The sequence below is a fragment of the Quercus robur genome, chromosome 2 (genome assembly GCF_932294415.1).
Source record: "Quercus robur chromosome 2, dhQueRobu3.1, whole genome shotgun sequence".
In the NCBI taxonomy this organism is placed as follows: Eukaryota; Viridiplantae; Streptophyta; class Magnoliopsida; order Fagales; family Fagaceae; genus Quercus; species Quercus robur.
This window is the reverse complement of record NC_065535.1, coordinates 93,153,264-93,175,959: the sequence shown is the minus strand read 5'-3', so window position 1 is coordinate 93,175,959 and position 22,696 is coordinate 93,153,264. Positions and strand designations below refer to the sequence as shown.

The window sequence follows — 22,696 nt, the reverse complement described above, 5'->3', positions numbered from 1 at the left end:
TTCGTCCAAAAGGCGTAGGTTCGAGTCTTATTGCCAACAGTCTTTCTTTGTGGGCGATCTATAAGTCCAATGTAAGTTCTCTTTGAGGTCTGCGGTTTACCCTGACCCTGGTATGGGGTAGCCTCCCCTTACATAAACTTTTTTAACCAAAATTATAATAATTATAATAATAATTTAGCTTAAAATCCTTTAGCAAACTTCCTGTATTTTCAATAGAAAATATAGGCTTTTGCATAAATATAACAATTTAATCAAGGAAGTATAAGGTGTTTTCACCAGAAAATGTAAGCCTTTGAATTTTGACATCTATATTTATTTAATATCTAAAACCTTTTTATATTCTTACTGAATCACATCAGTGTAGCATTTCAATCCATCTAGTCCATTTTGGTCAACTTTGGTTTACTTTGATCCACTAGGTCTATTTCAATCTTTTCAGTCCACCTCATCCATTCAATTCACTTTGGTCTGTTCGATCCACTTCGGTAATGTTTAGGGAGGATAGGTATGTGTAAAAAGAAGAGTTGCTTTATTAACAATTATGTCACATTCTCAGCCTAATGCGGATATATTCTTGATAAAATTATTATTATTATTATTATTTTTTGTTAAAGTCTTTTTTTTTTCCTCCTAATATAAGTAATTAATTTACTTATATCGGTTTCTTCTTTAGGTCATTCAAAATGTATAGCGGATGTGTCATTTATAAGGAATACTATAAACAAATTCCAACCACACATCACATTATTCACTAAATATCTCGCCTTATATAATAATTAAATGTAAATGCATTATGTTTCCTTAAAAAAATTCTTACAAAATTTAAAACCACACACACACACACACACACATATATATATATATAGTTTAATTAGAAAATCTAATATATTGTATTAACTATACCATGTTAGAAACTCCAATAGGTTGGCTAAGTGGTTCCTAAAACCTCATCATACCCATGAGATCGTTGATTCGAAACTTCTTGCCAGCGATTGGTTAATAACATCCTCCGAGTAGTAATGCCTGGGAGCTTTCCTCTTCAAAATAGGGACATGTTTGCGGTTTAAACCCACCTCCACTGCCCACTATACCCATCTTTAAAAAAAGGGTAGATATCTTTGTTTAACATTCAATTTGATATACTAACCATATGCCCCACTGAGAAAAGCAAAACAGAGTATTTCTGATAACTGGATATAAGGTAATGACTAATGAATATTCACAATCTCACATGATATATTTCTTTAATTATTTTTTTTTCCATCTCCTAAGGACAAAAGTAAGAGGGTTGACTGTATGTTTGTAACATATCCATATATAATTTCTATACAGACAAGTACATCCAGTTAACCCTGTGCTATACTATTCAACATGAACATATATTACAATCTATAACTAACAAAGCAGCACAGAAATCCGCTTCAAAGTTAATGTTCCAACATTATCGCACATTCTGATTGGCGCGGTTTTCAGCATAAACTTGTCCTTGCTCTCTCACATCTCTGAACATGGAAAGGAATGAGTTGAGGCCTTCAGAAGAGGCCCCTCCTAAGATCCATAACAAAAGCGAACTGAATGCATTCATTGCCCCAGGGTTGGGACCATTATCTGCCTGCTGAAGAGGGTTCTCTGCTCTGTTTTCACTTTCTGATTGTTCCTGAAGCCCGGATATGTCCATTTCTCCAGTTGCTGGCATTGCTGGGTTGGACCCAGGTCTCAACCCAGTCCCAGTTGTCAGGTCCGTGTTAACTGGACCAGGATTCCTTGTATTCAATCTTGTGATGTGTAAAGTCGACGCAAGGATGGTTGAGGAGGTAATGTGGAAATCCGGGGGCTGCTGAAGCTGTGATCGACGGTGCTGCATAAACCTTTGTAAAGCAGGGACCTGAGATGTATTTACAACCATTATAATACTTTGAAGTTGTGAAAGTTTTATACCAATTTCTTTATATTCCAAAAGTAATCTTGTTTGTTAGCAGCTAAATATCTATCCTCTGGCAACTGCAGTAGAAGAATCATAAATGATGGCTTAAAGTGAAGATGCGAAAGGACAAGCCTATTGACCAGAAACAAAAATGAGAAACAAGCCCGGCTCTTTTTTAACTACAGATTCTGTAGCCTATAAATATTTGCAGTGAAAACAGTCCACACAAAGGGAGAAGTTGAATAATTATATCATCTTCATGCAATTGCAAACTTATAGTGACTACTGGCTTTATCATAAGAGTAAAATAAAGCCAATGGATATGTGTCACCAAAAAAAATAAAACCCATACTTGGAGGCATATACCATAATGCTTACCTCAAAACGGTTCCAGAAGTAGAGGATTAGGTGCTGCATAAATGCTGCTGTTGTAGAGAGAGCCAAATATGAAAAACCTGGAGAAATTATCCAACCAATAATTTATGAGAAAAATTAGACTTTCCACCAGAAACAGAAATAAGTCCAAAAAGTGATAGGCCCATACCATAAGCATAGGAAAAGAAATAAATGTGAAAAACCAGAAAGTAGAGCAAAAAGAAGCGAGGAAAGAACTTCATTGATATTGGTGTCCGGACGCTGCAAGACATTAGCAAGCAAACCATATTAGAACAGCATGTTACATGAATACACCTGTGAGCAGACACACGTGTAGACAGACACACACAGAGAAAATATATTAGATGCTAGGTGCAAGGGGCAATTAGTTGGAGAGGATTTTCAAAAAGGGTTCATCTGTTGCCCCTCTGGGCCACAATAGCCCATGTTATGGTCATTAAAGAAAATAGTCAATCATTGCATCAAAGCAAATTTATCTGGGCATTTTCTATTGGACCAGTAATGGTTTTTTATGAGTTAAAATACCGTTACCATGACATTCCATACTTCCATCACAGTCCAACCCACTTCACTGCCCCAAATTTAGTCTTGACCAAGTGTAACTTTGCCTTTAAGTGAACATATTCATTTAGCCTAGCTGAAAATTACAACCCAACCCATACCCAATAAGTCAAGAAATCCAAACAATGTCTATATTAATATCTAACCACAATTCTGACTCACCTATGGTATAAACTGAACCAACCTGTCTCATTACAAACCGTAAACTTCCACATCGAATAAAGTAAAAAAATTAATCTCGAAAAAAATCCCAACAGGCTGTTGCTCAGATTGAGATTATTATATATATTTTTTTGTGTGTGGGGCCCAACACAGCAATTAGATAGGCTACCTTGCCCACATATATGCATTCTCAACCAAACACATGTACAAGAATACCATGCATAGCAAAAAAGTGGCTATATATTTATGAGAGAGAGAGAGATACCTGATTAGGGTAAACAGTTCACTCAACCAGACAAGAATTAAAACCATGAAAGCCAACAGCTGATCATCATAAAACTCGAACAGAAAAAACAAAATACCAATCATAATCTGCAAAAACCAATATAGAACTCTATTAGTCAATATGACCTGTAAAAATCAAACTAGTTGTGCAGAAGAAGACTAGAAATAATTTATGACAATTTGAGAATGGTTTGGTAGATATGCATACAAATAAAATAAAAATGAATGCTTACCGGTACAAAGACGAGTGATTCGATTACATGCACAAAGATCAATTGAAATGTTGGAAGCCGATGTCGAGCATGGTGTTGAAGCTGCACTGCAATAAATTGACAAAAGGGGAATTTTAAGGAAGTGCAAGAAGAAGCTTGATTTATTGTGGCACCCTCATAATGTGCCACCTCAATCCTTGTATCCATCAGATTCACCCATCAAGAAATCCAACAGCAAGAGGATATTTTTGAAACCCTCTTGCAACACATGAGATGACAAAATAGGTCCAATTTCAAACAAAAAGTATATATATTCAACTGAGATGGTTCAATGGACTGAATGACAGAATTTGTGTATATGAGGCAGCGGGAGAGGGGGGGGGGGAAGGGGTGGGTTAAACAAACCTGTAAACTTCAGCATGCGGGTCTGTGTCTCTCTCAATGTAAATGAAACTGACATTGTGGTAGTAAAGAACACAAATAGCGACATCATAAGTACACCACACTTGGTCACAAGGTAGTCTGCATGGAAACCAGATGAATGGCACAAGTTCAGCACAATTTATATCCAGAAAAAGGGAAAAAACATAAAAATAGAGCACAATCTGCATGCAGTTAAATGTCCCTCAGAAAAAAAATTTCAGGTTCTTCACTTTTTGTTTACAGTGAAAGAACAAATGCTTTTGGTTATGCTAGTAATGCAGCTATAGAAGATTGAATTGTTGTGGTTATGTGTGCTACAGTGCACTTTTGTCAATTTAAATGTTCATTTTGCTGAAAAAAATTTCAAGTTCTTTGCTTTTTGTTTGCAGTATAAAAACAAACACTGGTTTTGATGGTAATGCGGCCATGGAAGATTGATCCGTTGTTGATATGTGTGCTACTGTGCAATTTTGTCAATTTCAAAGTTTATTTAGCAGGGTCCACGTGCCATGTCCAATTGAAGCAAGAGCCCTACGGTTACGGCTTTAAAGGCTCTCACATTGCTTCCAATTTGGGTCACTTGTTTGAGAATCATAGCTGTTTTCATGTGCAAGTGCAATAAAACATTTGAAATTTCATAAACATCTTGTACATACTTCTATAGTTAGGATAATTTTCATAATTCAGTTTGATCTAGATTATTCAGTAGGAGTCTGCTATTGGGTTTGGGTTTTAGGAGCCTTAACACTACTGGCCCAAGAAAGAGTCCCTATATGCCAAATGGCACTTCCCTCCCAAGTGGAGGGACCTGTCTGAGGGTCAAAAAAAGAAAAGAGAGAGAGAGTGAGTCATTATATACGTGCTGGTGCAGACACAAAATTGAACGTATTGATGTTGATTGATTTCATTAGACCTAAATGATCGTATGATTGACACAAATTGATTTTATTTCTGCCAAACCACAATTTTGGTCCTTGTACATGTCACAATTACAATTTTGAACCTCTATATTTAATTGTGTCAATTTTGTCCTTTAACTTTCAAAATTAATGTCCCTCAACTATTAATTGTGTCAATTTCGTTTCTCAACTTTCAAGATCAAGTCAATTTCGTCCCTCAAGGTAAGTTACACACACACCCAACCCACAACCTCACCCTCCACCAAGCACTTGCAAGGGAACAAGGTGTTAATTCAGCTAGAGCTCATTGGCAATTTGTTCCTCAACTTTCAAAATCAAGTGGAATTTTTCCATGTTCTTCAAACTGTCCTCCACAATCCAACAGTACCCTTCCATTCCAGCATCAGATAAGAATAACAATAACAATAATAAAAACAAATACGAAATATTAGCTTGTTTACCTAACAATATGCCAGAATAAGCAACTCTAAATGTTTACAAATCTTGAAGCAACTCATCCTTCAGTGAAATCTGACTCAGTGCTTCAGGTGTCAGTACCCTGCCTTTCAATCTTAGAGTTGAGATTCAATTAATCTAGAGTTAGTCAAGGTAATGAAGGATTCAATGGGTTACTTTATTGACCAGCCTAATCTTCATTTTAATAATCAAGGAAAAACTTCATGTATACAGGTTATATGCTCAAGTCTCTCCTCTAGGTAATTCACGCATATAAAAAGCACAAAGAAACTACAAGACTAGAAGGTCCACACTCATCTAAAGATGCATTCTCTCAACTGAGTTCCTTCCCCCTCAGAAGTCCTCCTAATCCTTTCCTTCCATTTTCTCCACACGTCCACATGAGACTCTAATACTTCATTCCATACTCTGTCTAAAAGACTTAGGTCTCCTCCTCCAATGTTGAAGCAACTTCTGAACCCAGTAGTCATCATCACCCATTTAACTCCAACCAACACAAAAACAAAAGTCCACAACTACTCAGCTATTGTGCAATGTGGTGGCAAATGATCCTGCATTCTCACCACTACATTTACAGAGTCACATACAGCACTACTCCACAATTATCTTCTTCTTTTTTGATAAGTAGCACTAGTCCACAATTATTATCACTCATTTTATCGGATTATTTACTGTTAGAATTTTCCCAAAAGACACAGTCCATACAAAAAAGGAAACCTTCATTAGTGCCTTCACTCATTATTAATTACCCAAACTGAAATGCATAATGACATTTGCAATCAGATATTGCAACCTTAGTGTAAAAGTATAAAAACATTCCATCAATGCATATAGAAGGCATAGCTCAACAAACCTCCAAATCCTGCAGGACCTTCTGGGAGTAATTGTGCATAACTAAGATTATAAAACTCCTTTGTTTGATAATTGTACAGATAACCTGCAATGAAGTACCAAAACATGCTTAGATAAAATAGAACAGATCACTAACCCAATTATTGACTCTATTCATGCTTATATCATTGGCAATGTGCAATAATAATACAAAACAGATGGATCAAATCCAACCAACCATCAAAGGTTTGATTAAAGAGTTAGCATTCATTTACCTCACTGCATACAATTCAATTCAAGCATGCTTCACTCCAACCACAGATCATCAAAGACATTTAGAAGGAACTAAAGCGTTCAATTGTGATTCTTTAGGCAATTCCTTTCAATCTATTATATAATTAGGTTCTACTCTTTCTAAAACAATTTTCATATTACTCACAAAAAATAAAAGAAGGAATTAACGCAGCTAAGATAGGTCAATCAAAATGTATAAAACTGCCACAAACCGTACACAAGTTCAATAATTTAAATATAAAGAGAAAGTCATCATCATCATAAGCATTATAATTTGAAGTTTTGAACTAGTGCAATAAGGACAAATAAAGAAAGTAATGCAATACAAGACCAAAACGGATGCAGCAACAAAATAGAAGAACAGAAAAATATAAATAACCTAGAACTCAGCACCTAGGGTTTCTTGGAGTTGGTACCAAGCAAGATAGGAAACCTAGGAGTCAGTAGTTAGGGTTAGCTAGAGTCAACACTAGACTATTGGAAAAATTCCAAGAGTAATTTTATTAATCAAGCAAACTGTAAACTTTTGAGTACAATATTGTGCTTATATAAATTACTGACTTAACCCTTAATTCTAACTTACTAAGGAAACTTAATTATTGAATTACAAAAATAACTTTGACTTAAGGAAATAAAATAAAATAATAATAACCTAATTAACTAATATCTATAATAAAATCCAATTGACTGATAAAAATACAACTGAATTCCAAAATTCAATAAAACTAAATTAAAATAAAATTTCTTCGCACTTCTCCCTTAATTAGAAAAAACTCATCCTCAAATTTATAAGTGTGGAAGAATAAGAACTTTTGCAAGTGAAACTTGCTTCAACTCAAGAATTGTCTTTTTTCTTATTTTCTTTTTTGTGGCAAGTTCAATTCATTAAAAAGTTAAAAAAGCATACCAGTATACAATGAGAAAAAGACAGCAAGTAAAAAAGAATACATAGCATAAAAAAGTCAAAGCCAATCAACGGCAGGGCATAAGGAATCTAGGAATTCCATCAAAGAAAACATGGATAGAGTACTAGATTGTGATGACCAATTGAAGAAAGTCTTCAAAAAGAGAAACTTGAGATTTCGTAAAGATAGCTCCTTTCCCTCAAACGGATGGCGATTATGTTCCACCCAAACACACCACATAAGACAAGCCAGAGCTACCCTCCAAACTTTTACATATCCACAAACTCCCCAAACTCCAACCCAAGACTCCAACATAGCTTCAACTGAACTTGGCATAACCAAGCAAGCCCGACTACGCAAAATAAGAAAGCCCACATCTCCGAAACAGTAGGAAAATGCAGCAATAGATAGCTAACAGATTCACCATCTGACTTACATAAACAACACCAGTCCACTATAACAAAACCTCTCTTATGAAGATTGTTTGTTGTCGAAATTTTGCCTATGGCCGCATCCCAAACAAAATAAGAAAGCCCAAATCTCATGAATCATCTTTAATAGCATTGAGAACAAACACGCCTTGTGTTCCACCACATCATTATATTCGTATGGAATTATAATCAATTGTGCAAATTATACATCCTAATCTTGGTCCATCGGTCTGGTAAAGTTTTGACGGCAAATAGTACGTGAACCAAGGGTGACAGTGACGAGACAATACCAACAAAAATTCATGTAGTTTGTGCCCTTGTCACAGTTAAATTAAAATATAAAAATTTTAGAAAATTGGGAAAAGTTTCAACAAAACTAAAACTAATGCAATAACATAATTGAAGTTTTTGATATGATAGATTTATGTAATTTGCAGGATTTATTGTATAGTCCTCAGTTGTATACTGCCTATATTCTTGGGTGGCTATTTTTCCGATATCTACAAAATTTCCATTGCTTATCCAAAATATAATAAAATAAATAACAAGAAAATAAAAATAACCTAGGAGACAGCACCAAGAGTTGTTTTTTATAGTCAACACAAATCGAAATAGAAAACCTAGGAGTAAGCACCAAACAACTGGAAAACTTTCAAGAGAAATTATATTAATCAAGCACTGTAAGATTTTGAGTACAAAATTGTACTCAATAGAATGCTACTACTTAACCCAAGTTCTAATTGACTTAGAAAACCTAACTATTGAATTTCCCCCAAAAAAAAACCACTTGACTCTACGAAATTAAATAAATAAATATTTTTTTGATCAGTACGAAATTAAAGAATTTTATTTAATTTAAAACGAAATTAAATAAAATTTTAATAACCTAATTAAGTAATATTGCCCAAAAAAGAAAATCCAACTGAATAAAAATACAATTGACTTCCAAAATTAAACAATAAAAAAATCTCTACAAGATCATATGACAAGTTGGCAACGGTTAGAAACATGCCAATTCAAAAATGACAGAAAAATAATAATGAAGTATTAGATAACACGAGGGTATAATACAATGACCCATAGTGTGAGAATGAAAAAACTCTTGCAATACGTACAGAAAACAAAATTTAACAAATAAATTTGTAATGGGATGTCACCTTGACCAGTAGAAGTCAATAAACTATTCATCAAAATAGTATCATATCCAACGATTCTGTTAATGAGGAGTTGCTGCCACCTGGTAATAAGAAAATATCCATTTACGTTCAACTCTCTACAAATATGCATACACCTCAAATTATAAAGTTCAACAAATGTTAGACAAAAATGTTTAAAACATAATCAAGTTTACCAAATTGTAAGGAAGCTGTGTAAAGCTTTCAATTGATCTCAAACATGCACACTAATGGTATACTGAAGTTAGAACCTTTGTATTTATTCCTAGAAGAATGCCAGTACATTATCTTCCTAAACAGGCATTGACACAATTGTTCTCAGTGGCTCTAGCTAGTCAACAAAAAGAAAAGCTTTAAGGTTTAAATCACAGATGATTCTCAATCTGTATTCTAAGTTTCATACTACAGAAAGGCAGCCCAGTTCCAGTATTGGAGGAAGCACATGGCATGGAAAGCATATATAAAGGTCCACGGAAATTAAAATTTTGAAACAGACTGGTATCAGAATTATGAATCAAGACTTAAAAACCAATAATTGAAGCAAAAATAGGCTCTAGACAGAAAAATTGCCACTTCCAAGCTCAATTCAAACCAGAGTTATGTTCAGAAGAAATAACCTGTTACCAAAACAGGAATGTCGAGCTGATATGCTAATGTTAACGGTACGAATATTATGGCGAGACCTTGCTTCTTCAGGTAGCAAAAAATATCCCTGCAGGACAAGCGCTTATTAGAATATTGAAATGTTAGATGTTAGAAAACCACAGCAGAGTATGCAGACAAATTTCATGAATTGCAAGGAGGAATAAAATTTGGTGAAAAGATTACCTTTTCCATAGTGTATATATATGTTGGCTCAAATGCTTTGATTCTCTTCTCAAGTGAATGCACTGAAACAGATGCAAAAAGTAATAGCACAAAACAAGAAATATATAGCACAACTTAGGAAATCAACAAAGTGAATTTTTTATCATTAAACTTCTATCACAATAGGATCACAATAGGAAAACAAGGTGGTTCAATACCTCTACAGTCCTTACCAAGAAAATTATCTTAGCAATTATTATTAACACTTTCCCAGTTCCCCCCTCCCCCTCCCCCAATAGAAAGGGAACAAACAAACTTGAATATCTTCTCTCTATATCTCTCTAATGGTCTAACTGTCAGTTGGGTGATGAGTCCCACCCAAATAATTAGGTATGCTTCAGTACAGATATTCAGTGAATAATGTAGCAAGATCATAATTGGGGTAAAATGTAATTATTGACCCAACCCTTTTACAAATCACCCAAAGCTGCTCTTGGCAGCCCTAAAGAATGCTGCTAAGCAAAAATAATAAAAATGAACTCCCAAAATAAACTTGTTTCAATGGATTTTGTCCCCGTTGTATTTTGTAAGTATAAAAGATTTGCCAACTAACCAAAAAGCTGAAGTTAGATTGAGCACCAATATAGTAAACCGGCATTCTAGAATTACAGTCAGCATGGCTACTAGGGACTCACATTCATCCAAGTGAAGAAATAAATTTTAAGAGACTACAGTTCTACCTAAGAGTTTTCAATTTTTGCATAATCACTATAATTCTGCAACACAATGATAGTAAATGAGGAGAACTAAAAAAATTTCCATTTACCTGCATATGAGTTAAGCCTGTCCAAATGAAGTATACGCAACCACTTGGGAATATCAATATTTAAATTTATACCTGCAAGATTCTGCACTTGAAATTTCAAATTCAGCAAATAGAGACTTGGCCTTGATACAATAAATCAAATATGGTACAGTATAAGTTTCTCCTTATAATGCATTTAGAAACCAAGCAACTTTCACAGTGCATGTTTGGAAAAATATGAGAGGGAGAGAGAGAGAGAGACAGTTTTTTTTTGTAAGTAACTGAACAACATCTGCATCAAATATTGAAGCCACCAGTCAGTCCTGCTGGCTGATAATAACAAGAAATATTAAAACCTGTCTGTTATGAGTATGAAGACCAATAGAGGGCTTCCATCACACATTTAGTATGACTAGAATTTTTTAAAAAAGAAATTCAAATTTTAATAAATTAATAAGATGACATGATTTGAACTAAGCAGAACTTCTTGATAGATATATGAGATTTTCCAATACAAAAAAAAATGTGGAGATTTAGCCTCAGGGTACATGCATCTGCATTGACCAGTATCTAGCCTCATGTCTTCTCCTAGTATATCTTTTTTTGATAAGTCGATAGTTTATGTCTTCTCCAAGTGTATCATCAATATATCAATAAAGTTGAAACTAAGTGCCTGTTTGGGAGGGCAGTTTAAAACCAGAGTTTTTCAAAGTACATCATTTTAAAACCTCACCTTTTTAAGTGTAGCTTTTTCAAACAACCCTTTTTTTATATAAGTAATCAAACAACCCATTTTCAGAAAAGTTAAAAATTAAGCTGTACCAAATGGACACAAAGACCATTTTAAAACAATGTCACATATATTCACCCAGAAAAAGACAAATCAAAAGAATTGAGACAATATATAAATTATAGGATCATTACGTTCTACGATCCACAACATCTAGAAGGTACCCAGACCCAGAGGCAGATAACTACAACAGAAAACATGCTCATATTTTAAAAGGAAACCTAAAATCTCAAAAACAACAAAAATGACAAAGAAAAGTACACAAGAGCGATTAAAGTGCTGGTTAAGATAAAATGTGATTTAAAATAGTTCCTAGTAAAGTGAGCAGAAACTTCCATGATTCAGTAATAAAAAAAAGGGGATATTGTATTGAATACATAATAATCTAGCTACAGATAAGAACATTTTCTTCATCTACTCACCCACAACTTCCAGAAACTTCTAATGAGCTGCACTGCATGTCGCCAAATAAATAACAGACGCTTGTACCACTTTTTGCCAAAATGAAATACTGCTGCTTTAAATGTCTCTCTGGCAGATAAAGGGAAACTACGCCGCTCCTCTTTATCAATTTTGATGACTGTGTCATCTACTGTTGGCTTAGAGCTTTGACAACTCATTGAAGTTTCTGCTTGATGCTCAAGAAGCTCGGTGTCAGTCTTCCAGAACTTCCAGGCTAGTTTGCTCCTTCTAGTACCAGAACCAACCCAATTTAACCAAAATTTTGCAGCCAAAAATGTCAATCCATCTCCATCCACATTTGCATTTTCCAATTTATTCGTCACGGTATTCAAATCAGGAACATCAATCGCATTAGATTCAGACTCATTGTGCGACCACAACCCTGCACTAGTTATCTATACCAAAGTAAAAAAAATTGGTTACAAAACATGACTGCTTGGCCAACTTAAGAAACAAAACCAAAATCATCTGTCAAATGCACAGTAAATCACACAAAATAGATCACCATAGATCTCAAAAAAAGTGATACATACAATTTTCAAAGTAAAATTTATGATTTTTCACCAGGAACAAAAAAAATATGAGAGTTAACAAAGAAATCTACCACAGACACAAAATATCTAATTAATAAGCATTAAACTCACGTTGCAACTACTAAGTATTAATGATATCTACAAAAACCTCCAAAACGACAATTGATAATGTCCTAGGAAGAAATTAACTTGAATGCAATATAGACAGAAATTCCCGAAAACCAGGTCATAGCTACGTATGAATCAACGCCAACAAATTACACCACAATATTTTCCCTATTTCCCATGAAGAAATGGGGAAATTAATAAAGAATTAATAAAACTACAATGACAAAGGACATAGTTGCAACACCCTGTTGTTAGCCAAGATCGACTAGTCGCAGATTGAGAAAGTATATGATCTGGAAGGATGAAAATTCCCAAAGTCCAAAGGGAGATAAACATGATGATACCAAGCCCATTTACGCTCCATTTATTTTGATGTTAACGTTTATTGAAAAATAAATCATTTTCCAAAAAGTATTTTTTTGGAAAACTATCTCATTTTCCTATGTTTGGTAGCGACCTTAAAATGATTTGAAAAACTATCTCTTGGCTTCCCTTATTTAGCTTGACATGAGATAGAGTTGTTTTCCGGAAAATTATAGTGGAAAACAACCACTAAAAAATAAGCCATGGTTTTAATAGGTTTTCCGTTGACCATAGATAATTTTCCTTTGACCCGTCTTTTCTAATACTACCAAACATAGGAAAACGCAAAAATCTATCTTCACATAGGGTTTTCCATCGAAACATACAGAGCATTAGTAACTAGCCAGAGGGAATACATTGCAGAAACACACAAATAAAGCTAACCTATCAGAAATGAAAGACAATATATTACCTTAATTTGGATGAGTTGTGCTTCTGTCATTTCAGGTCCAGAGAGCTCACTAGAACAGCCAGGCTTCAAATGCAAAAGCACAGATTTTGGTTAAAGCACTGTGGCAAGACATACATTTCTCAATTTGATAAACATAGATACTTGAACAGGGGAGTTAATGTTTAGTTTCCAGTCATTATCATTACAGTGGATCACTAACATATATCATAAGTTAGAATAATATTGCCCTCAAACCAAGATACTGTGGTAATGACAACTTCAATAATAAAAAAAAAAAATGGTAAAGCCTTATGAACAAGGATCTGTTCTTTTCTTTCATGTCCCTTCCAATATTACTTGGAATGCACATGTAATGAACTTTCAAATTTGGTTGAGATAAAGTATTAAGTTACTAAAAACTGTAGCAATCAAGAGTCAACAACCTCTCCATGAAAAACCAGACCATTGTGGTTTCGTGATATTCAAGTGGTTTCAATTCTCAAACTGTTAGGACTACTTGAATATCAAGAAACCACAATGGTCTAGTTTTTCATTTTCTTTCTAACCCTAACACTGATTCATTTGGCAATCAACTAGAAATTGAGTTTAAAAAAAAAAAAAACAAATTGGCAAATAGAAATTGAAAATTGAAAATTGAACAACAACGACAACAACAACAACAAAAAACCCTAAAGATCGAAAATTAATAAGATTTGTGTACCTGTTGAACGTAATTGGCGTGCATAACAACAAGGATACAGAACAAAGTGATGGCGATGAAGAGGTACAAGTACTCCAAAACAGCTCTCAGTTTGGGTCTCACCATCTGTGAGAACCGCTCTTGCACCCGTATGAACGTTTGCTCTGGATCCATCTCTCTGTCTCTCCAGAAGGAGAATTTTCCCGAGAGAGTAACAGAAAACTTCAAGAGCTCTAGACTCACTTTTTTCTCTACTCTCTATCCTATTCCCTCAAGACACGTTTCGAACGATGCGGATTATATTAATATAATAAGAAAAAAGGTCAATGGGTTTTTACTTTTTCACTCGTTTTGACCAAAATTATATGTTCCTTCCTATAGTACTCTACTGTTTTGTATGAGAGTGGGAAATTCCTTGACAACATGTTTGGTCAGGTGGAAGAAGGAAAGAAAATGAGAAAGAAGAATTGTATGTTTTGGATTTAGAGATAGAGAAAGTAGAGAGAATAAAAGAATATGTATTAGGAAGAATATGTATTAGGTGTAGATGTACTTTTAGTCTCTACATTTTGGATTTTTTCTATTTTAGTTCCTACATTTTCATTTCACCAATTTTAGTCCCTAAACCAATTAACGCGTGTTATTTTCGTCCTTTCTATTAGTCAATGTTATTTTCGTCCTTTCCATTAGTCAATAGACGGAAATATCTGAGGTAGCTGACGGAGGAATTAAAATATTATTAAAAATCCACCGTGGCACTTATCACCCAATCCACGTTAGATTATGATTCAAAATATTTATTTCTCAATTTTAACAAAAGAAAAAATATGAGTTAAAAATTAAAAAAATACAATAAGAACACACCAGAACATAAGAACAAGAACAACAACCCAGATTTAATCACAAACACAATAAGAGAATTTGTTTTATACAACATTTTTTATTTGTTTTTCTTAGAAAATAAACACACACAATTTGAAGACCCAAAACCCACTAGGCTTAGACTCTCAAACTTGTGTAAATTCTCTCTCTCTCTCTCTCTCTCAACAAACTTTCTTTTCCTCTCTCACCTCTCTCACTAGGCCAAATCTCACATTGTCTACCTCACCCTCTCAAACCCACACCCTAGGCAGTGGTGCCTAAGAGAGGAGGAAATGTTGCAACAAATTTGGTGATGGGTTTGGTGGTTTCGGATCTAGTGTAGCTGTTTGGGTGGGAGCGGATCGGCTTGGGGTGATTTAGGACGGTGGTTTAGGGTGGGTGTGGCTATTTGTGTGGTGACGAATCGGCATATGGTGGTTCCAGATGGCAGTCTAAGGTGGGTGTGGTTGTTTGTGTGGTAGTGGATCGGCTTGGGTTCGAATTTATAGGAATGAAGATCTGTGCTGCAAATCGTGTAAATGTTTTCTATATGTAAATGTGTATGTAACCGAGTGGGTTTAGATAAATTTTTTTATTTGGATTTTATTGGAGTTGGGTTTAGATGGAATGGACTTTGATGGTGCTGTCCAAATTTTTATTCTTTCATTTTCTTGGCAACCAAACAAAGACTGAAAAAGAATTGAGAAATGATTTTGCTTAGGTTTGAGGATGGGGGTTTTGGAATTTATGATTTTTTTTTTTTATGGTGTTTTTATGCTGAATTTTCTAGGTTTATGAATTTGGTTTCTGGGTTTATGAATTTTATTTGCTGGAGGTTTCGTTGTTGATTGAAAGATGAGAAAATTTGGGTTTGAGTTGTGATTTTGTATATCTGGGTTTTGTGGTTTAAGAAAATCTAAGAAAATCTGCTACTGGGTTTGTGTTTGTGTTCTTGCTGGAGATCGATTTGTGCTTGTGTTTGGTTGACAAGAAAGGGCAAGAAAATGCAAGAAAATCTGGGCATGTGTTCTTATGTTTAAAATCTGGGTTTGTGTTCTTGTTGAAGATGAACATAGATCTTGATGTATTTTTGGATTTTAATTTTGTTTTTTTCAATTTTAAATATGTTAAAAACTTAAGAAGGTTAGAATTTTTTTTTTTTTAATCTGATGTGGCTTTCTTTATATATAAATTATTGTCAAATAAAAGGGCGGAAACCCATGTGGCATGAGTGATGAGTGCCACAGTGGATTTTTAATAATATTTTAATCCCTTCGTGAGTCACCTCAACTATTTCAGTCTGTTGACTGACAAAAAAGACTAAAATAACACGCGTTAATTTGTTTAGGAATTAAAAGTGGTGAAATGAAAATGTAGGGACCAAAATGGAAAAAAGCTAAAATGTAGAGACTAAAAGTGCATTTATGCCTATATATTAATAGGTAAAAACTGAGAGAAAATTCAATTAGATTTCAAATTGGAATTCAATTAGAGTCTAATTTTACACCACTTGCCCTATCTAATCTAAATTTTAAATTTTTGTACCAAGTGAGTTAATTTGGTGTAAAAATTAGATTTCAATTAGAGTTTAATTTTGTGTCACATGTCCCATCTAAACTAAGTTTTTTTTAGTTTTTGTGCCAAATGAGTTAATTTAGTATAGAAAAAGAGAAGTCCAATATAAATAAACCATAAAAAACCTAATCATATTACTAAAAACAATTCAAATTTAATTATAAGTCATTTATGTAATTACCATGATGTATGGTCCATTACTAACTAGGTCTTATATATATATATTAAACCAAAGTTTAAAGAAAATTTAATTAGAATCAAAATTGAAAATTGCTTTTGTTAGCTTTCTATTCAAATTAAATTGTTTAGATTTTTGCTATTTTTTTTTCTCTGAACTAATGAGCATATTTTTTTATATCGTTTCTATTCAGATATTTTGTATGCGAAGATATTTAACATAACAAATTGTAATTGAGCTGAACAATCTCATACACCTATCCTTATTTAATTTAGGAGATACAATTTGACCAATTTATTATTTTATTTTGTGTTATATTTAGTAAAATTTCATAGAAAATAATTGTGAATTGATATTATATATGTAGTATCTAATATTGATTTTCAAAATTATATACGTAATAGCAATTGTAGTTGCACGATTTTCCTGGCCCAACTGGTGTTGGTCCGGCCCTGGTCCAAAGCACAACCCACAATAAATACTTGTAGAGAATGGGTTAAAGAGCTTAGCCTCAATGACACTAGCGGGTCTATTGCATGTAGTATACTGCTTGCAGAAAGAAAAATAAGAACACCAAGAAGGATTCCTCAAGTTTGATTTTATTTCTCTTTTTTCTCTCTTACAGTTCTCCTAGTTCTGCCGCCCCCCTCTTTGAGGGACTTCATTTACATTATATATTCTTCATCTTTTCATCCCAGCCTTACACCTGTTAGCCATCCAAGCATCCACTCGAGCACCTGTCCCATCAGACGCCCTCATCAGACTCTTTGTGAGTTGCAGAGGCCAAGGCGGTACTGTTCAGGGGTCTTTTCCCCATTAATGCGGCCAAGAGGGTGGTTGGGGCGCAATTAATGTGGTGGTAGCCTTCAGTGAGATATTTTAAATTTAATTCGTTTTATATGTTGGGGAAGGTGAGCTGAAATGGCTGAGCAGAGTTTCTCGTCTGGCTTCATGATGTCCGAGGACGAATTGCTTCTCGGACGGGTTTCCTTGGAGCTGCTGGGGTTGGCAATGCTGCATACGAGGCTCCTCCTCGGATAGTAAGCTCCTCGGATGGGCCTGAATTCGGAATAGCCCATCATTTCTGGGCCGGCCCCCACAATAGCCCCTCAAAACTGCGGTTTTAACCTCGCTCCGAGGAGAAAAGCGGGGTTTTGATATTTGTGATTGGAGGGAAATAAGAAAATCGGGGGGCGCGCGTGCGGACCGTTACTTTTCACGCGCTACAATTTACGAGACGTGGCCATTAACTTCTGGAGGCGTTATGTTCCCTTCATCCAACGGCTTGGCGTGAATCGAACGGCCATCGTTTCTTCCCGTATTTCTAGGCGGGGATGATCTTTTCTCTTTCCTCCCTGCTATATAAGACGTCAGCAGGGTTCAGTTCTTTTTTTTCATCTGCATTCCTCAAACCCCAAAAGGCTCCAGAGAACTCCATCGAATCCCAGAGATATACGAACACTTGCGTCCGTTACGCCGCCGTAACCGTTCTTCTGAAGCGCTTCGTCCAAGAGAGATTCCTAGGCGTCCCCTCGAGCGTTTTGTGAAGGTACCAGTACATCTCGCCCTTTTTTCCGTTTTAATTCCTTCCTCGGACTCTACTTCTCTTTTCAGTCTTTACTTTCATTTCCTCGGTTCAGTTCAGATGGGTAGATTCGAAAAATTAGTAAAAACTCCTGCCGCTATGGACGCCTTTAGGGCTAAATATCACATTCCCCCGAGGGTTGGGCTGCGTCACTGTCCTCTTGAAGGAATATTGACCGATAGAGTTGAGGGAGAAGTCGTTATCCCCATGATTGCTTTCATAGAGGGAGGGATGACACTTCCCATGCGCAGGATCACAAGGGAGTACCTGTTCAACCATAGGTTGACGCCGTATCAGTGTGCCCCAAATATGTTCAAGATACTAGGCTGTGTAGATGTCTTAGACGAGCGGATGAATCTAGGCCTTACTTGGCATGATGTGGCTTATTTGTACGAATGCCACCGCCTCGGGGATGATGGGTATTATCTTAAATTCCGGAACGAGGCCGTTAGGTTGATCTCTTGTCTTCCAGTTTCCAATAAGACCGTGAAGGATGACTTCCTCATTGCCTCCGGGGAGTGGTTCGACGGTATTCACTGTCCAACTCGGGCGGGAAAACCAGGTGCGGCGCTTTTAGGATTGATCCTTTTTGGGGAAAGGACTTAGTGTTGAGGGGTTATTTTTTCTGGCTTTCTTTGCAATTGGAAAATTTCATGATCTGACCTCACTTTTCTTGGTTGTTTGCAGACAAAATTCACGTTGCTCCTCGGATAGATCTTACGAATGTGCCAGCGCTGAATTATCTTCTCAGGTCGGAGATTTACGTTACCGGGGACGGACAGTTGCGTGCGGCCCATCTGATTTTGGGCTATCAACCTCTGAGCAGTGCTTTCCAGGCAGTCGGTCACGCTATAAGGGCGGGCAGTACGAGATTGGCCAGGATTGACGTGTCCCGAGACGGGTTCCTAGCTCCACACGATTTACCACCAGTAGTGCTGCCTGGGGTCAGGGATCCTTACTTAGCGGAGCAGCTTCCTCCGGTGAATGAGCCTGGCGCGGCTGCTCGGATTGAAGAAGAAACAGAATCTTCCCGTCTTTCTCTTGAGGCAGAAATAGACGAGTTCTACTTCGAAGAGGAAATTCAGCAAAATCCTTTAGGGGAGTCTTCCAATCCTGAAGCCGAGCAGGACCGACATTCTGCAGTTGGTGTTCCCCCAATCGTTATATGCTCGGACGATACCTCAGACGAAGAGGCCGAGCCTATGGCAGGAAAAGGGAAGTCCTTGAAGGAGTTGATGTCTTCCAGGGGGAAAGGTCAGTCACCAAAGGGTCAATCTTCGAAGGGGCCTACTCCATCTCAGGTCAAGACCCTTCCCCCGGCGGTCCCCCAGGGTGTCCCGGACCTTGGCCTTAAGGTTAATCCGGACCTGAAGAAGAAAAGGCCGGTGGACACGCCTGAGGAAGGCGAGGTGGCTGCCCAGCCGGCCAAGCAGCAGAAAACCACACGGGCGCCAAGGAGCAGAAGGGGTACATCCTCGGACAGTAGGGACGAGGGGAACCTTGCTGAAGTGCGCACTGCCCCTCGCTCATGGGACCCAAAGTTGGAGCTGGATGGGCTTGCCATTCCTTACACTGCTTCGGTCCGAGAGTATAATCGCGGCCGGGCAGGGTACGTGGCTGAGGCCTTAGAGCAGCCCCTACTTCTTCCTCGGGACATGGAGGCCTACAGGCGGTGCACTCAGTCCGAGCTCTTCCTATCCCTTAAAAGGGATCTTGCGCTGGTAAGTAATCATTTTGCTGCTTTGTCCATTTACTTGCTCCTGTTAGGTCATATACTCTTCTTTTAAGGACGCTCTTGTTTTGTCCGCAGATTACTCAGCAAGTCTTTGTGGCTGAGGAGTTTTGCCGTGATAGCCGCAATCTGGCTGAGGCTGAGACCCAGGCTCGGACAGAGGTGGAGAAAGCCTTGGGTTCTCTCAAGCATGATCACACTAAACTCACGGCTGAGCTCAAGGATTCGGAGCACCGACGTAAAAGTGCAGAGGCTGGCCTGAAGACTGCCGAGGATCAGGCGGAGGACCAGCGCAAACAGCTGTACACGGCTCAGCTTAACCTTACTACTGAGAGGCAGACAGTGAAGGATCTCAGGGCTGCCCTGCAAAAGGTGGAGGATGAACTGAAGCTGGCAAGGGAGGAGGCCCAGCTGATCCGAGAGTCCACAGAGGCTGAGAAGAATGCTGCTCGCCAACTCGGGGCCGCAGAGACTGAGGCCAGGCTGTCCGAGGAGATCCCTGAGGTATGCAGGGAGTACTGCGACATTTCATGGGCTCATGCTCTTGATGCTGCAGGAGTTCCTGCGGACTCGGCACTAAGATTGCCCGAGAGCATCTTCTATCCTCCGGAGATCCGAGCTAACCCTGATGAAGTCCAAGTTGCTTCGGAGCAAGACTTGGTGGCGTTTGACGCCGTCCTTGTGCCTGTTGTGGCTAAGGATCTTGTGCCCGATGTGGCTGAGGATCTTGCCACAGACTCTACAATTGAGGTTCCCCCTCCTCAGTCCGAGCAGAAAGAAGATCCTCCTGCTCAAGCCTAGCCATTCAGGCTTTCAACCTCTGTAAATAGTTCTTATTATATATATTTTTTTATTTTGTTTCATTTTCCTTTTAAATGAGAGTTGCCCTATTCTTCCCTTTTTTGTAAGGACCTCTCTTTCCGATGTAACCGGAATATTAATATAATATGTTCATTTTGCTTACTGCGGATGTGTCAATAGCGTTCTTTTTTTTTTTAAATATTTGCGACGAGGTAGATACAAGCAAAAGGTCAAAGTAAAAATGGGTCTTTGGGTTGCTTATTTGAGGGTCGCGATGGTGCTGAACTGTGCGCATGTATTGAAAGTGATTTCCTTTAAATAACAATCTCCCAATCTATCATAAGTAATAATCTCCCCAAAAGTCTGTGGTCCGAGGAGCCAGGCAGTACTTAGGTTCTGCTTAAAACTATGACTTGTCATGAGCAATAATTTCCCCTAGAGTCTGTGGTCCGAGGAGCCATGCAGGACTTAGGTTCTGTTTAAGACTATGAGCTGTCATGAGTAATAACTTCCCCAAAAGTCTGTGGTCCGAGGATCCATGCAAGACTTTGGTTATGCTTAAAGCTTATAAATAGTTGGCTTAAGTAACGATTTCCTCCAAGTCTGTGGTCCGAGGAGCCACGCAGGACTTGGGTTCTGTTTAAAACTTATAAATAATCGGTTTGAAATAGCAATTTCCCCCAAGTCTGTGGTCCGAGGAGCCATGCAGGACTTGGGTTCTGTTTAAAACTTATAAATAATTGTAATGTCAACTGGAAAGCGGTAAACAGTCATGAAAGAGAACATACGCTAAGCCATTCTTATTAATAATAATACCTCCTGAGGTTATTTACATTCCATGGTCGAGGTACAGCTTTTTCATCCAAATCTTCTAAGTAGTAGGCGCCTATTCCGGCCACGGACGTGACTCGGTAAGGTCCCTCCCAATTGGGCCCCAACTTGCCCCAAGAGGGGTTCTTTGCGCTGCCAAGAACCTTCCTCATCACGAGATCACCTGGACCCAGAGGCCGCAGCTTGACGTTAGCATCGTACCCTTGTCTTAGCTTCTGGTGATAATAAGCCATGTGAATCGTGGCCTTCTCCCTCCTTTCCTCGGCTAGATCCAGACTTCTTCCTAGCAACTCATCGTTATCGCTTGGCGTAAGCGAGCTAGACCTCAATGTGGGGAAATTGTTCTCGATTGGGAGCACAGCCTCAGCCCCGTAAGTCATTGAGAAGGGGGTCTCACCGGTGGAACGCCGTGGCGTTGTCCGATAGGTCCATAAGACGTGCGGTAATTCTTCTATCCATCTCCCCTTTGACTCATCCAATCTTTTCTTCAATCCGTTCACTATGACTTTGTTTACGGCCTCGACCTGCCCATTTCCTTGGGGATATGCGGGGGTGGAATATCGATTAAGGATCCCAAACTCTCGGCAATACTCCCTGAAATTCTTGCTGTCAAACTGAAGGCCATTGTCGGAAATGAGTGTCCTCGGAGTTCCGAAGCGGGTGATGATGTTCTTCCAGATGAATTTCTGGGCGTCCACGTCCCTAATGTTGGCCAAAGGTTCAGCCTCCACCCATTTAGTGAAGTAATCGGTTCCGACTATTATGTATCGCTTGTTCCCCGCAGCCTTGGGGAAAGGTCCGACAATATCAAGGCCCCACTGCGCGAATGGCCATGGACTGGAGAGTGGGTTGAGAACCCCTCCAGGTTGGTGGATATTTGGGGCGAATCTTTGGCACTGATCGCACTTCTTAGCGTACTCCTGGGCTTGTCTCTGCATGTTCGGCCACCAGTATCCTTGGGTGAGTGCCCTGTGCGCCAGCGATCTTCCTCCGGTGTGACTTCCACAAATTCCTTCATGCAGCTCTTCAAGAAGAGACTCGGACTCCTCCGGATGTACGCAGAGTAGGTACGGTCCAGAGTAGGAGCGCCGATAAAGCTTGCGGTCCTCTGACAGCCAAAAACGAGGAGCATTTCTACGTATCTTCTCGGCTTCTAGTCTTTCTTCTGGTAGGATCTCATCTTGGAGGAAATTCTTTAG

General features: G+C 37.9%; 1 protein-coding gene across 1 annotated transcript; it reads right to left on the bottom strand.

The window, feature by feature from the left end:
• Positions 1 to 1,216: 1,216 nt before the first annotated feature.
• Positions 1,217 to 14,373, bottom strand: LOC126715888 (membralin-like protein At1g60995). The gene is made up of 14 exons (XM_050416729.1): positions 13,956 to 14,373; positions 13,256 to 13,318; positions 11,800 to 12,234; positions 10,609 to 10,690; positions 9,804 to 9,865; positions 9,593 to 9,687; positions 8,958 to 9,037; positions 6,193 to 6,276; positions 3,946 to 4,062; positions 3,562 to 3,647; positions 3,309 to 3,415; positions 2,469 to 2,560; positions 2,303 to 2,379; positions 1,217 to 1,885 (listed from the first exon to the last, which is right to left on the bottom strand). Exons 1-14 carry the CDS (start codon positions 14,106 to 14,108, stop codon positions 1,442 to 1,444), a joined length of 1,977 nt encoding a protein of 658 aa, XP_050272686.1. The 5' UTR covers positions 14,109 to 14,373; the 3' UTR covers positions 1,217 to 1,441.
• Between the last annotated feature and the right edge of the window lie 8,323 nt (positions 14,374 to 22,696).

Coding starts and splice junctions, on each gene's coding strand:
- LOC126715888 (XM_050416729.1), bottom strand. CDS start 14,108: ATGGATCCAGAGCAAACGTTCATACGGGTGCAAGAGCGGTTCTCACAG. Junction 9,038..9,592: donor CATTCCTGTTTTGGTAACAG/GTTATTTCTTCT, acceptor TCTTATTACCAG/GTGGCAGCAACTCCTCATTA. Junction 3,416..3,561: donor AATCACTCGTCTTTGTACCG/GTAAGCATTCAT, acceptor TGGTTTTTGCAG/ATTATGATTGGTATTTTGTT.